Source organism: Henckelia pumila, chromosome 3 (assembly GCF_033568475.1).
Source record: "Henckelia pumila isolate YLH828 chromosome 3, ASM3356847v2, whole genome shotgun sequence".
NCBI classification, from domain to species: domain Eukaryota; kingdom Viridiplantae; phylum Streptophyta; class Magnoliopsida; order Lamiales; family Gesneriaceae; genus Henckelia; species Henckelia pumila.
The window spans coordinates 150,088,416-150,105,598 of record NC_133122.1 but is presented as its reverse complement, the minus strand read 5'-3'; the positions used below and the strand labels follow the sequence as shown (position 1 = coordinate 150,105,598).

The following is a 17,183-nucleotide window of genomic DNA, read 5'->3' as shown; positions in this document are numbered from 1 at the left end:
CCTTTCTCCTCTCGATTCCTTAGACTTCTAACTCAGATCTAGGAAATTCTAGGCGTCATATGGGGAATCCGATAGTGTCATAGCGATCCATGCATCGTAGCGGAGTTGTGGCCTAGTTTTGAGGCAAGCGGCAGCAAAGGGGTGACGAAAGACGCATGTATAGCTTTTGCTTCCTAAAAATATTTGGGAGCATGCAATAGCTTAGTTAAGCCTTTTAGAGCATATTTAATGATGCATGAGTATTTGCATTGTAGAGTTGATGATAGGCTTAGAACCTAGAGTTGAACTGCTAGGAACTGCCTGTAGAAAGGTACGTAAGTACTGACTGATATTTCCAACAGATATACATGCTTATATGTTGCATTTATGTGTTTGCATGTTATTATGGTTATGTGGCATGTGCATATCATCTTGTACTTGTACATCTTTTGAGATGAGCCAGTAGGGTCGCTCAGCCCTGTTTGGACGTTTGATGTTAGTAGCCATGACAGACCAACGGGTCAGGCTGGCACTTACATCGGGGGACACTAGATCCGCGTCCAGTTAGAAGTGAGTGGTCGCGCAAAGAGGTTTGATTCCCCGTTGTGACGAGCTCATATCCTAAGCGTTAGTCTGAGCAGTTTGTATACAGTTATCCCATATATGGATACCCTAGCATTTGCATGCATCATATTTGTATGTTTGTCTGTATTTGCGTATTGAGCTTAGAGCTCACGTCCAGTCTTTTCTGTGTATCTGGACACCCCATTCGACGGGGCAGGTGTAGGTGCAGGGTTGAGCACCAGGAGCTTGGAGAGGCCAGTGACCCTTGAAGACAGCAAGATTAGCTGTAGGTTTTATTTAAGTTTATTCGATTGGGTTGTATAATCTAATTTTTTTAACCGGTTGTATTCCACTGGTCTTCTTGTATTTTAAGTCTTTCGCAGAAATTTATTTAATGCATGCTTAATTATGCTCTAAACTCTGATTAGGTAGTGGATCCGGATCGGGTCGCTACATTTATGGTATCAAAACTTCATGCAAGAGACTTGGGATATATTAATAAGACTTTTGGGTTATCCTTGTAGGATTGATGAGACCATGGAAGAGATGATGATGTGGCGATCAGGTTGCCCGAATACTATCATCATCGGCAGGAATTCTGAAGAATTGGTTTATGGGATTCCAGCAAGTACGGACAGGAGCGATGGATCGTGTCTGAGATTTCAAGACTTCTACTCATGTGGATCCTAGCTTTGAATCAAGTACCGGATGCCAGAGGCAGTGGCAGAGGATTGGTTGGGACATACTAGATGCTTTCATCTGTACCATCCTTACCATGATGACACTACTCTGAAGATTCTTAAATCGTAGTTGGAGAGATTTTCATATAGACCTTCACAAGGGAATGGCTCGAGTGCCTAAGGCATGAAAGGTTTCGAGCGTAAGGTCTTTAAACTCATGCAGAACATGGTTTTGCCGATACGCATGTATCGATGCTTTCGGTAGACAAACGGGAAACTTCATATTCAAAATAATGATATGAATACAAGAAGAAAGCTGACGGTAGATCGTGAGCACAAGAGGTCAACTGATAGGCACTGATGCACATCATAGATGGTTAGCGAGCACAAATCATTTCTTCGGATGTCTTTTCAGGAGGACGGGTAGAGAGATTTGGTCGGGAGTACGCTAGCATTGATGCGTGTGTCTATTAGAAGCTTCATGCTCAAGGAACGAAGACTAGTACGATGATTTTAAATACTGTATTTTGTAATTGTAAATAGTATTTCAGTTGTAATGTATCATCAGACTCAGGTTGTATCATTCAAGTTATTGTTGTACATTTTCATTGTATTTCGAATATTGTATGTATTACATGGGATTGTAATAAAGAAACTGTACATAACTTGAAGCAATGATACATGTATTAATTATTTCAGCAATTTTTGGATGATTGCATGATTTTGCTTAGTTTTGGAATGACGTTAGTTGATTAGTGTTCAACTGTGGTAATTCATGGATTTTAAGTAAGCCAACTATAACTGTTTGACTTGTGGTAAGTCTAGGAATTTTCCTAGTATTGACCTAATTAGGCAGTAGACTAAGTTAGTGCCAGCGATGAGGTGATTCATCTAGAGGTATGGGAATATTGTTCGGTTTAGAACATTGGGATTTGTTCTAGGTGGGTTCCTTAGAACAGTAGTCTGACCATTGTAGGTTGAGACTTCGTGATGATGGGATTTCATCGGGATACCAGGTCGAGTATATGCCGAGAGTTGTGGACTATGACCATGACTAGACGTGATGGGGCGCGACCCTATGCTAGTGTTACTCTGAGAGTCTTTGTACTTCAGAGGTTGCCTGGGAGCCTTCGTGCTTCAGGATCGGCGATGGGCAGGCTACTCAGTCTAGGGATTTGGTAGCAGTCACAATAGGGCATGACCGTGGTTTGGATATCAAGCTTGATATCGGTAGGTTTAGATATCGTATTATTTTGTCAGAGATTTTAGGTTGAGTTTTCTGCTGTGAGAACCAGTCTTGGAGGGATTTCCTTGACAAGTGGGTACTCTGAGAGGATGGGTTTTGACCTATGAAATACTGCTAGACTGGTGGATCTAGTAGATGATTGGATCCTCTTGTGATAGGATGATCCAGGAGATGAAGTTGTAGACTGTCTGTACATTGACTCGGAGGAGAGTATTTGCCAGCGATGAAAGTTTTCCTCAGTGGTGGATTATATCAGATGCTAAGGATTATACAGGACTATTTGAGGCATGAGGGAAGCGTGACTTATGTCAGTGTACACTTGGTGGTGATTCCAGGTGGGACATCATGGCAGGTCACCTCAGTCTTGATTTGTTGCAATCTTAGATAGATATATAAGTATCAGGAGCATGTTCAGCGATAGTTGGAATCTTTCAGATTTGTATTGCATCTTGGGTTTGACAAGTCCTAATGATCATCTTGAATGAACATACACAGTGAATAGTATGTCTAGACTGGTGCAGGCTTGGCACTAGTAACTACTCGTAGCTGTTGTTTGACTCTGTCAAAGATAGATAATTGAATCAGGTGTGATTCTTTTGATTCCAAGTATTTGGGATTAGCGAGCGTGTGGCGGTGGGATCATCGATATTGATCGAGCCACGAGAGTTTTTCATTGATCAGTGATTGTCTGATTAGGTTTGATACTGTCATGCAGATCTAGAGCCATAGTAGATCGACTTGATAAATCAGATTATTCCAATCGGTGCTGAGTTCGGATGTAGCGAACCAGGAAGTACTGGGGATAGTACTATAAGTATGGTATGCTTTGATATGACGATTCAATGAATTTAGGGAATTCTTCAAGGATCTCCAGGAATGCGGGAATCAGGATTATAGGGTCTGCGGATCATGAAAGTGGTCATAGGTTGACTCTTGTGATAATAGTTCATTGGTAGCGTCGCTGAGGTTACCAGTGACGGATTTTTGATCTGAGCATTGCTTGTGTTAGCAATGATTGACCCAATTTGCGTAAATGGCATTTAGTGATTGTTCCAGGATTGTCAGTGGACAATTTTGGGGGACTGTTAGTCGGAGTATTTTTCTTGGGTGCTTCCAGCAGAATTCTCAAGAGTTGTTCTTGAGAGGCGATTCGACAAGTGCTTTTGGATTTCAATGAGCATTAGCAGGTTAGCATCAGTTGTTTCATGGGATGAGACAGCAGCTAAAAACTTGTGTTTCTGAGTCTGGCAGGATTTTTGTCGCTGATGTCCTAGTGTGTTCTGATGTGCTGAGTCATTAAGAGTTTGAGATAGAGGTAAGAATTCGATTCAGACTACTAATGCTGGGGATGGTGTTAGTCCATCTGAGAGCTTCAGCAGGATGGTAGTGTATTTCGAGGCGACGACCTCGAATAGTGCATTAAGACAAAAAATTGTGTATAAGGATTTTGTCACAATTGGGGTAAGTAGACAGAGAGTTTGTCATTTTTTTACTTAGTTTGTGTTCTTTGGGAACATTTGTTGGCATCGGGTAGAGTAAGTACTGAAGGTACGTACTATGATGCTAAGAAATTGTCAGGATTTGGTTGTATCCTTGGAAGGATGACTAGTGTGATCGGGTAGATGCTATCTACGATAGCGAGATTCGGATCAAGGTTGATCGCAATCAGTCTGAGGATTTCAGATGGTTAGAGTGGTGTGCAGCGATGCGATTATTTTGCGAGCTGGTGGCCGGTAGTTGTCATTTCTCTTCGCATAAGATTCTGTTTTGAGAATAAGTATTTCATCCTTAGTGATAAGGAGTAACTCGGACGAGTTCTTTGAAAGAGATCTCTATAATTTGACCGAGAGTTGAATCTAGATCGATTGTTTAGCGTTTTGCGATAACATCGAGGGATGCGATGTTAGCATTAGACCAGTGAGATACAATATGTTGTATCTTGTGTTCTCATCGGGCAACGATGGAGTTCGTGCATGTCTAGATACTACTGATGATTAGTTACAACCTTAGCAGGAGTGTCATCGCTAAGGTTTGTAATCAGTGTTGCTGAAGCAGTCGGTAATTGGATCAAATGTTCCATGTTGTTTGAGGATAGCAATGGATAACTGACGATAGTCAGTAGTGTTACGCAATTCTAGCCGGATTGCGGATAAGAAGGAAGAGATTAAAGAGTGATCGTTAAGGCGTACGATTTTAGAATCAGCGCGGATTCTAAAAAGAGTATAAGTTTTGAGGTGGTTCAATGATTAAACAAACCCTGCAAGTTGAGCGATGTTTGGGGTTGTCGAAGGTTATTCGACCAGATGATTAGAACCGGAACATGAACTATTGGTGGATTAGACAAGTGGTCTATGTTACGTTCTCGAGGTTTACCCTAGATTTCGAGGACGAAATCTTTTAAGGGGGGGAGAATGTAGTGACCCGTATCCAGAACTGATGATTAATGAATAATTAATCATGAGATCATGTTAGATTAAGCAAAACATGATTAAAGAAATTCCAAATGGGTTAACGGAGTCCAGAAATGGATCCAGGACACTCAAAAATAGCCGGGAAGGTTAAGAGGGTTCGGCGGGTTCGGAGGATCCGAACCAGGTTAGGAGGCTCCGAACTGGATCGGAGGATCCAAACCTGAGATCGGAAGCTCCAAATTGCATGGCCAGCTATCCGAGAATAATACGTCATTGATGACGTCACTAATGGGACTTCAGAGGATTTGAAGTCGGGATCGAAGTCTCCGAAGTCAGGAATGGAGGATCCAAACCGGATCGGAAGCTCCGAAGTCACGTTCGGAGGCTCCGAACTTTGTCTATAAATAGGGGACCGAGATTTCATTTGCAAGCACACCGAGTCCCTTTCTCCTCTTGATTCCTTAGCCTTCTAACTCAGATCTAGGAAATTCTAGGCATCCTATGGGGAATCCGGAAGTGTCATAGCGATCCAAGAATCGTAGCGGAGCTGTGGCCTAGTTTTGAGGCAAGCGGAAGCAAAGGGCTGACGACGGATGCAAGTATAGATTTTGCTTCCTAAAAATATTTAGGAGTATGCAAAATCTTAGTTAAGGCTTTTAGAGCCTATTGAATGATGCATGAGTATTTGTATTGTAGAGTTGATGATAGGCTTGGAACCTAGAGTTGGACTGCTAGGAACTGCCTATAGAAAGGTACGTAAGTACTGACTGAGATTGCCAGCGGATAGGCATGTTTATATGTTGCATTTATGTGTTTGCATGTTATTATGGTTATGTGGCATGTGCATATCATCTTGTACCTGTACCTTTTTTGAGATGATCGAGTAGGGTCTCTCAACCCTATTTGGACGTTTGATGTTAGTGTCCATGACAGACCGACGGGCCAGGCTGGTACTTACATCGGGGGACACTAGATCCGCGTCCAGTTAGGAGTGATTGGTCGCGCACAGAGGTTTGATTCCCCGTTGTGACGAGCTCATATCCTAGGCGCCAGTCTGAGCAGTTTGTATACAGTTATCCCAGATATGGATACCCTAGCATTTGCATGCATCATATTTGTTTGTTTATCCGTATTTGCGTATTGAGCTTAGAGATCATGTCCAATCTTTTCTGTGTATCTGGACACCCCATTCAACGAGGCAGGTGTAGGTGCAGGGTTGAGCACCAGGAGCTTGGAGAGGCCAGTGACCCTTGAAAACAGCAAGATTAGCTGTAAGTTTTATTTAAGTTTATTCGATTGTGTTGTATAATCGAATTTGTTTAACCGGTTGTATTCCGCCGGTCTACTTGTATTTTAAGTCTTCCGCATCAATTTATTTAATGCATGCTTAATTATGCTCTAAACTCTTATTAGGTAGTGGATCCGGGTCGGGTCCCTACGTCATATATTTAGAGTTGTTATTTTCCAGACAAGATTGAGTGGTTGAAATAGATGAACTTCATTCATTTATGATGTAGCCTAAGACAGATTTATCTCCAGCTTGCTTTTGCATTCCAGTAAGTTTATCTAAGGATATCGATGCTTTATTCCAAGAGTTTACTAGATCTGTTAATCTCTAATTTTCAGATAAAGTTTCTTGAAGCTTACTTCTCATATCATTGTTCTCAGTCATTAACAAACTTATATGAGACTTTAGACTGTCTGATCCAGTGTAATCATTTGAGTTACTTTGATCTGACTTATCTATTGAACTGTTTCCATTTGTTCTTACTTTATCAAACTTGTGACATAGTATACGATATTCATTAACCATCTCATTTAATGCATTAATAAGATCTTTCTTACTAAATTCATCAAAATTAAAGTCAAGTACCTCTCCTTCATCTGAAATATCAGAGTCATTAGCCATAAGACATTTGACATCATCATCTTCACTTTCACTTGACGATGTTTCTGAGTTAGATGAGGTGGAGTCTGATTCAGCCCACTTGCTATTGCTTTCATCTGCTAATAGAGTCTTTTGTTCTTTCTTCCTTCTGAATCTCTTTATTTCTTCTCTGGAAATATTTTTGTATGATGTTCTTTTCTCATCCTTCTTTGGTTTGGTACAGTCAGCTATGAAGTATCCTTATTTTCCACAGTTTTAGCAAGCTCGATTTTCTTCAACTGGTTCTTTTGGTTTGAAGCTTGATCTGTTTGCTCTTTGGAAATTGATGTGATTTTTCCTCATGAATCTTCCAAACTTCTTAACAAATAGTGACATTGCATCACTACTGATTTGTTCTGCGGTTTTGGTTTCTGGGATTTCATCTGCTGCAGTGAGGGCTTTGGTAACTAGTGATGTTGATGTATCTTCCTCAGTTCGAACTCCCAGCTTGAATTCATAGGCTTTGAGATCTGCAAATAGATCATGTAATTCGATCTTATTGAGATCTTTGGATTCTCCCATAGCTACTGTCTTCACATCCCATTTGTGTGGTAGAGCTCTCATGACTTTGAGTGTTACTTCACGGTTGCTATAACTTTTTTCAAGTGCATTTAGCTCGATCATAATGCTGCTGAATCTTTCATAAAATTCATTCATTGTTTCTCCTGGTTTTATCTTTATGTTGCCAAACTTTTGAATGGCCACCATGAGTTTATTTTCCTTTGTTTGATCATTTCCTTCACATAGTTGAGTGAGCTTTTCCCATATTTCTTTGGCAGTAGTGCAGCTTTTGATCTTGCTAAACATGTTCTTGAGTCTTGTATAGTATGTCTCTGGCTACATTGTCCAGACTGGCTTTCCGCTTGTCTTTAGAGATCCATTCAGCTCGAGGCTTTTCTATCATTTGTGAAGCACCATCAGTTATGGCAATGGCAGTGTTGATTTTCATATTCTTCATTGGTCCATCTGTTACTACGAACCACGTGTCATCATCCAGTGCTGATAGGTGTGCCTGCATACGAATTTTCCAATCATCATAATCTTCTTTTGAGAACATAGGAATTTTACTAAAAGATGCCATAGCTAAGGATGCCATAGTTAAGAGACGATTCAGGTGATAAGCAAGAACCTCTCTGATACCACTTGTTAGGAACGAAAATATATGAAGAGGGGGTGAATACACTATTTAAAAACTTTTAGAAATTCTTCGATCTGATTTGTGAAAATCAGACATAAGTTTTGTTGCTTAAAACTTTGATCCGCTCGAAAGATATGAAATTATCAAGCGAAAGAAATTTTCCTTGCAGATTTGACTAATTAGAAAGCTAAGGCAGATAAAGTAATGTAAATGCGGTATATAAAAGGGACAAAGTTTTTTTATTGATGTTCGAAGATGAATTCTCCTACGTGACCCCTTCTTCTCTTTCCAAAAGGATTCCACTAGAAGACTTTGATTTATACAACTCTTTGTACAAATCCAATCCGATCAATCCTTTGAAAAGAACTCCTAGCAATACTCTCTCTCTAAGAAAAGCAATCAATCTTCTTTGAGTTACAAAAACAAAGCTAGAGAGTGTGCTTTGGTGTTTTGATCTGGATAGCTGTAAATGTCTTTGATCTGGATCGTTCTTGAATGTATTTCTTTGAGCTAAATAGATTTTTGTAATACTTTCTAACTTAGGATCTCAAAACTTTGATCTGATAATCTGGGTTTCTGAGTTAGGATATTGAGTGAAGGATTTTTGGCTTTGAGGATGAACTTAGATTTCGATAGCTTGCAATTTTCACTCTTGGTCTCTTGTTAGAATCTTTGAATCCCTTGAGTATTTATAGTCTTCAAAAGTAATCAGTGAGCCGCCAACAATTTTGATATTGAGCCGCCAACAAATCTCATAAATTGGCTCACAAATCTTGACTTTGAGGGAAGCCAATCAACGTTCAAAATCTCATTAAATGCTTTTTTCTTTTACTTCAACAACCTCAGAAACAGTTACTTCAGAGTGAGACTTTGATCTGGTTGATGGCTACTTGATCTGTCTTGATCGATCTTGATTGTTCTAGTGGAAGTCTGTTGTATTTTATCCGTTGAAGTAAATTTTTCGCAAATAAACGTGGATCGAATACTTGATTCATCTGAAAATCAGACATTTAATCTGGCAGCTTTAAACTTTGATCTTGATGAGTCCGAATTGATTTGTCCTTAAATTATTTTATTACTTGGTTTTTTTTTGACTTGTTATCACTAAAACATTAGAGTTTGATCTCCAAAAAATCTCTTTAATTATATTCAACTAACGACATAAGGAAATTTATAATTATATTTAATACTAAACATATGATAATAGAATAAAATTATTTAAATCTTAAAATATCATTTATAGAGTTAAGGTATTCATTATTCAATACAATAAATATATATATATATATATAACTATTAATAATTATTATTTCAATATTAAAATATCATTTATAGGATTAAATTATTCATTATTCAATACAATAAAAAATTATATAAATACGATCATATATATCTATATCTATATCTATACTTATTTAAAAGTGTGAATAAAAGGTCAAAGTTTTACAATTGTGAAATAACAACTTTTTCCTTCTATAAGTAAAACCATATAAAAATATTTAGGGTTATAAAAGTAAAAACAACATTTTAGTTAGGTCATAAACGTAAATCAATATTTTTATTATATGTATAATCGATTATTATGATAATGTCAAAATTGACAAATTGTGTGCATATTAGATAAGGATTCAATTTTCAAAAAAATTGAAATAAGTGAGAGAGAAAAAATCAAAATATAAAAAGAAAAAATAATTGTGCAATAATTTAAATTAAGGTTTAGAATGCATTATCTATATTATATTTTTTTTCAATAAATTAATAGTCACAAAATAAATAATCAACACATAAGATAAGAAATTACAAAATAAATCTATATATATATATATATATATTATTTAAAAGTGTGAATAAAATGTCAAAGTTTTACAATTGTGAAATAACAACTTTGTCCTTCTATAAGTAAAACCATATAAAAATATTTAGGGTTATAAAAGTAAAAACAATATTTTAGTTAGGACATAAACTTAAATCAATATTTCTATTATATGTATAATCGATTATTATGATAATGTCAAAATTGACAAATTGTGTGCATATTAGATAAAAATTCAGTTTTCAGAAAAATAGAAATAAGTGAGAGAGAAAAAATAAAAATATAAAAAGAAAAAATAATTGCGCAATAACTTAAATTAAGGTTAAGAATGCATTATCTATATTACATTTGTTTTCCATAAATTAATAGTCACAAAATAAATAATCAACACATAAGATAAGAAATTACAAAATAAATCTATATCTATATCTATACTTATTTAATAGTGTGAATAAAAGGTCAAAGTTTTACAATTGTGAAATAACAACTTTGTCCTTCTATAAGTAAAACCATATAAAAATATTTAGGATTATAAAAGTAAAAACAGCATTTTAGTTAGGGCATAAACGTAAATCAATATTTCTATTATATGTATAATCGATTATTATGATAATGTCAAAATTGACAAATTGTGTGCATATTAGATAAGGATTCAGTTTCAAAAAAATTGAAATAAGTGAGAGAGAAAAAATTAAAAGAAAAAAAGAAAAAATAATTGCGCAATAATTTAAATTAAGGTTTAGAATGCATTATCTATATTACATTTGTTTTCCATAAATTAATAGTCACAAAATAAATAATCAACACATAAGATAAGAAATTACAAAATAAATATTTAATTTAATCAATTTATCTCACTTATTAACAAAAACATAATAAATAATATTGCTTGAAAGCATACATACATTAGTTAGAAAATAAAATGAATTCATGATACGAAACAAACCATAATTGTTCAATATTAATCAAGAAAACAATAGAAAACACTAGCTGTAATAATTGCATGGGTTTCAATATCAATATTGTGAAAAGGTAAAACTACATTAAATACTATATTTATAAGCTTACATGAGTTATTAAAAATGTCTTATTCTAAACTGCTAATGTTGATATAAAATAATGATAAACATAAATGATAAAAATATTGAAACTCGGGGGGTTACATTATTCGAAAATATTACAAATTTTTTTATTAGTTGCAATGTTAAAAATTATGTTGATTCCATAACTAAACATGTAATAGTTTTTCTTTCAAATAGTATATATATTACCAATTATTATAAAATATACATTATTTAAAGAACGACAACACTTCAATAAAGGGATGATAATGGATCGGATCTAAATTTAGCCTAGTATTAAACCCGCCCCGGAGAGACGAGTTTAGACACGCCCATACGTGTTCTCAAACATATCCGGGTGGGTCTTCGTATTTGGCCAGACCCACTAAAAATTTCTATTAATAAAGAAGATAAGAATATTGATTTTTTCATAGAGAAAAAAAAAAAGCATAATAAATGGAAAAAAATCGTGAAATATACAAAAAAAAAATCAACATATAAAGGAAAAAATATTTATTTATAATTTAAATTAAAGTTTAGAATGCATTATATATGTTATTATTATTATTAGGGAGAAATTGCATATATCACCCTTGTGAAATCCCGTGTTAGCTAATTACCCCCTGTGAAAATTTTTTAAGCTAATAACCCCCTGTGATTCTAGATTTGTAGCATACACACCCCTTCTGGCTAAAAAATGACTAAAATGCCCTCGACTTTTATGAACTATTTAATTTATTATTTATTTTATGTAGGGGTATTTTCGTCATTTTTTAGCTGAAAAGGGTGTGTATGCTACAAATCTAGAATCACAGGGGGTTATTAGCTTAAAAAATTTTCACAGGGGGTTATTAGCTAACACGAAATTTCACAAGGGTGATATATACAATTTCCCCTTATTATTATTATTAGATAAATCAATATTCGTAAAACAAGTAATCAACACATAAATTAGAACATTACAAAATGAATATTTTATTTAATTTGATTAACATATCTCACTTATTAGCAAATACATAATAAATCATATCGATTCAGAGGATACATGCATAATAAAAAAAATAAAACAAATGCACGATATCAAACATGTCATACTTGCTCAATATTAACCAACCAAATGATAGAAAATCGAGTTAATAATTGATTCTTTCATAGAGAAATGAAAAACGAATGGCAAATGAAAAATGAAATGAGAGAGAAAAATTCAAAATATAAAAGAAAAAAATAATTGCGCAATAATTTAAATTAAGACTTAGAATGCATTATCTATTTTATATTTGTTTTTCATAATTCACTTTTACCAAATAAATAATCAACACAAAATATAAGAAATTACAAAATAAATATTTAATTTAATTAACTTATCTCACTTATTAACAAATACAAAATAAATAATATTGCTTGAAAGCATACATACATGAGTTAGAAAATAAGACGTATCTCACTTATTAGCAAATACATAATAAATCATATCGATTCAGAGTATACATACATAATAAAGAAAATAAAACAAATGCACGGTATCAAACATGTCATACTTGTTCAATAGTAACCAACCAAATGATGAAAAATCGAGTTAATAATTGATTTTTTCATAGAGAAATAAAAAACGGATGGCAAATGGAAAATAAAATGAGAGAGAAAAATTCAAAATATAAAAGGAAAAAATAATTGCGCAATAATTTAAATTAAGACTTAGAATACATTATCTATATTATATTTGTTTTTCATAAATCAATATTTACAAAATAAATGATCAACACAAAAGATAAAAAAAATTACAAAATAAATATTTAATTTAATTAACTTATCTCACTTATTAACAAATACAAAATAAATAATATTGCTTGAAAGCATACATACATGAGTCAGAAAATAAGACGAATTCATGATACGAAACAAACCATAATTGCTCAATATTAATCAAGAAAACAATAGAAAACAGTAGCTGTAATAATTGCATAGGTTTTAATATCAATATTGTGACAAGGTAAACTACATTAAATTTTATATTTATAAGTTTACATGAGTTATTGATAATGTCTTATTCTAATTTTTTAATGTAGATATAAAATAATTATGATCATAAATGATAAAAATATTAAAACACGAGGGTTATATTGTTCGAAAATATTACAAATTTTTTTATTAGTTGCAATGTTAAAGATTATATTGATTCCATAACTAATCATGTGATAGTTTTTCTTTCAAATAGTATATATATTATCAATTATTATAAAATATACTTTATTTAAAAAACGACAATACTTCAATAAAGGGATGATAATGGACCGAGTCTAAACTTAGCCTTGTATTAAACCCACCCCGGAGAGACGAGTTTAGACTCGCCCAAACATGTTCACAAGCAGGTCACGGTGGGTCTTCGCGTTTGGCCAGACCCACCATATAAATTGCTATTAATAAAGATGATAATAATATTGACTTTTTCATATAGGAAAAATAATACATGATAAATGAGAAAAAATCGTGAAAGAGATAAAAAAAAATCAACATATATAGGAAAAAATATTTATTAATAATTTAAATTAAGGTTTAAAATGCATTATTTGTTGTTGTTGTTGTTGTTGTGGTTGTTATTGTGTTGTTCTTATTATTATTATTATTATTATTATTATTATTATTATTATTATTATTATTATTATTATTATTATTATTATTATTATTATTATTATTATTATTATTATTATTATTACATAAATGAATACTCGTAAAATAATTAATTAACACATAAATTAGAACATTACAAAATAAATATTTTATTGGGGAAATTGTATATATCACCCTTGTGAAATTCCGTGTTAGCTAAAAACCCCCTGTGAAAATTTTTTAAGCTAATAACCCCCTGTGATTCTAGATTTGTAGCATACACACCCTTTTCAGCTAAAAAATGACGAAAATACCCCTACATAAAATAAATGATAAATTAAATAGTTCATAAAAGTCGAGGGCATTTCGTCATCTTTTTGCCAGAAGGGGTGTGTATGCTACAAATCTAGAATCACAGGGGGTTATTAGCTTAAAAAAATTTCACAGGGGGTTATTAGCTAACACGGGATTTCACAAGGGTGATATATGCAATTTCCCCTATTTTATTTAATTGGATTAACATATCTCACTTATTAGCAAATACATAATAAATCATATCGTTTCAGAGCATACATACATAAGAAAGAAAATAAGAAAAATGCATTGTACCAAACATGTCATACTTGCTCAATATTAATCAACCAAATAATAAAAACACGAGTTAATAATTGCATAAAAATCAATATCAATATTGATAACATGAGTTATTGATAATGTATTGTTAATATATATAGCTATAGAATAACGATGACTGTAAGTGATGAACATTGAAACTGTAAGCTTTTGGTAAATTGACAAGAGATCAGTCCTACAATTTGTATCAGAGCTAAGGTAATGAGTTTGATTCTCATTGATTACAAGGAGTGCAATGAAGATTGTTGAGTGCAATAATTGTTCTTGCTTGGTAAAACAATCGAACCATGACATTTGGCTGCCGTGCGGTTTAAAATATTTGAGTTGCACTATTACAGCCAATTATAGCTTTTGGTAAAGTAATAAGCGCTCGGTTTTATATACTATTACAAATTATTAATAAAATCTTCTTTATTTATAGAACAACATCACTTCAATATACTACAAGATTTTAGAGATATTAAATTAAAAAAGAATATATATTTATTCTCAAAATGGATAAGACAGTTGAAATACATTAACATTTTTAATCTAAAGCATTCAAAATTTGAGCAAAAATTTAGCAATAAAAATTATTGCAATAGTAGATTTCAAACAAATTATCATGAAATTAAAAATAAAAAAACGTTCAATAATACATTGATTATTTACGATATCGACTTATAAATAATAGAAGAAAATAACACAAAAATGGAGGTTGGAGACAATGAAATTATTTAGTTGGAGACAATGAAATTATTTATACTCTTGTAAAGAATTATTTCAGCATAATCCAACAAAAAAATCAAAGAATAAAGATATAAAAACAAAAATAATTGGTAGAGAAAATATCACAAGAATTATTATCGAACATGATGACAGAATTAATTTTTTTAGGAATAAATAATGGATGGCAAATGAAAAAGTCGTGAAAGAAGAAAAATGGTTATGCAAAAAATAAAAGACGCTGTAATTTAATTTAAAGTTTAGAATGCATTATCTTTATTATTTTTATTTTCTCAAAATCAGTAGTGATAAAATAAATTTTCAACACAATGTATTATTTATTATATTTTTTCTTAAATTTTATTTATTAAATATGTCATGACATCAAATTATATATTTTTCCTCAATGTCTATTTTATACAAAATTATAGTATTTGTTACAACCATTATTTGCAACAACGTCTATAAATTCAATTAGACTTGTAACATATAAAATCTTTAAACAAATATTCTTCGCACTCATTTTATAATACATGTTGTAAATATCATATTACATTGAATTTAATATTTACTAAAATATCATGAAAATTATTAACTAACTGGATGTTTATATCTTCTCATCTCAACTCATTTATTTAACAACGTTTATCGATAATAAAAAATATTTTCACGTGCAACACACATGACTTTTACTTATATATATATATATATATATATATATATATATATATATATGTGTGTGTGTGTATATATATTATATATTATATTATATAAATATATATATATATATATCAATGTTCTAAAAATCGACTTAGGCGTCCCATAAATGTTAGGGGCCAGTCGACCACAATAAAAAGTGCTAGTCGGTGGCCCTAGGTGCCGACTCAGGAGGCCTTAGATGAGACCTCACAAAAAAAATAATTTTTTTGTTTTTTAATTAAAATTTTGGATGAAGTTCTAATTTTTTTTTCATTAATTTGAAATAGTAGTGAATTTTTGTATTTGTATTTTTTTTAGGTAAAACTAATAAAATATCATGTTTCATCTTTGAAAAAAAATTTCTTTCATTTAATTTCTCAGCCCATGTGAGTTAGGTTACTCAAATTGAGATAATTAGCGTGACGTTTTTTTATTGAGTTTGTTGGGATCGGTTCAGAGGGTAGAGGGGGGGGGGGGGTGAATACACTCTGAAACTTTTCTTCTCCTTCTTTAGAAAAAAAATGATCAAGTGAGGTTTAGTTCACTTAATCTGTTTTCTCAACTTCTAAAACGTTTTGAACAACTTAAATAGTGCGGAACTAGTTCAGAGGTTTTAGTGATGCAAAGTTTATAAAGCAATGTATGAGCAGGATGTAAGATAAATGGCAGTAAAGGCTAAAGCACGATTTTATGGAAGTTCGAAGGCTTAATCCTTCTACGTCTCCCCTTCTTCCACTTAGGAAGGAATTCACTAGAAGACTTTGGTTATTACAACGTCTTGTAATACACCCACTTCAGACTTAGGACTTATCCAATGCCTAATCCGAAACTCCTAGATTTACACAGATAAGATTCTCAGTTCTTATCAGACTGGTGGAAGCTTTCAGAGCAGCTTCAGGTCTCTTCAACACTGAGTATAGTTGAGTTGAGCTTCTCAGACTGCAGAGCGGTCGAGAGGCTTGGAAACCCTAGGATGATCCTTGATGATCAGATACGTGAACTATAAGCGAGGGTTTATTTGAGCAGCAGATGAATGATCTTGTGAGTGTGCTCAAGTATATCAGATGAGGACTTCTGATATTACTCAAGTGATTGAAATGTCTCTCTTCGTTGTCTCGTATCACTTGATGTTGTTCCTTTTTTTTTGTTGTTGTTGTTTTTTGACTTCTTGAGCAATCCTCCCTTTAAATAGGTCAATCATCAACGTCTTTATTTTGAACGTTCTGATGCTGCATTGAATGCACATTTAATGCTCATAAATGCATTGATGATTCTGCATGAGGATCGTACACTGCAGACAACTTCCAGGGTCCAAAACTGGAATAAACGGTCGAGTGCTTTATCTGCAGTCATTCTGTGTTTTTGCCATTTTGGTACAACCTGTTGTCTTGATTTGCAGGAGTCAACAAATCTTCTGATACGACGGTTCTGCTTTTAATAAAGGATCCTGCAAAGAACATCTTGTCACAGGTACTTGTCTCGAGATATCTTGATAGGCGGTTGGCATTCTACCGGTAGGGATATTTGTCCTCTGCTGGTTTGAATAACCAGTCGATAGGCTTGAGACTTCAACCGGTCGAGAGACATAGGCGGTTGACAAGCTTCTGGTAGATGGATTTATCCTTGTGTCTTCAGCCGATCGAGAGCAAGGGCGATTGACAAGCTTCCGGTAGAAGTTGTAGTAGATTCGTGAAATACAATGGTTGGCAGCACATTCCTA

At 33.3% G+C, this 17,183-nt stretch overlaps 1 protein-coding gene across 1 annotated transcript in view; it reads right to left on the bottom strand.

Annotated features, from left to right (window-relative positions):
• Nucleotides 1-7,606: 7,606 nt before the first annotated feature.
• Nucleotides 7,607-17,183, bottom strand: part of LOC140889733 (probable mediator of RNA polymerase II transcription subunit 26b) — a 45,362-nt gene continuing 35,785 nt past the window's right edge. The window contains exon 11 of the mRNA XM_073297455.1: nt 7,607-7,819. Coding sequence (XP_073153556.1) covers nt 7,607-7,819 — 213 coding nt within the window. The remainder of the gene's footprint in view (nt 7,820-17,183) is intronic.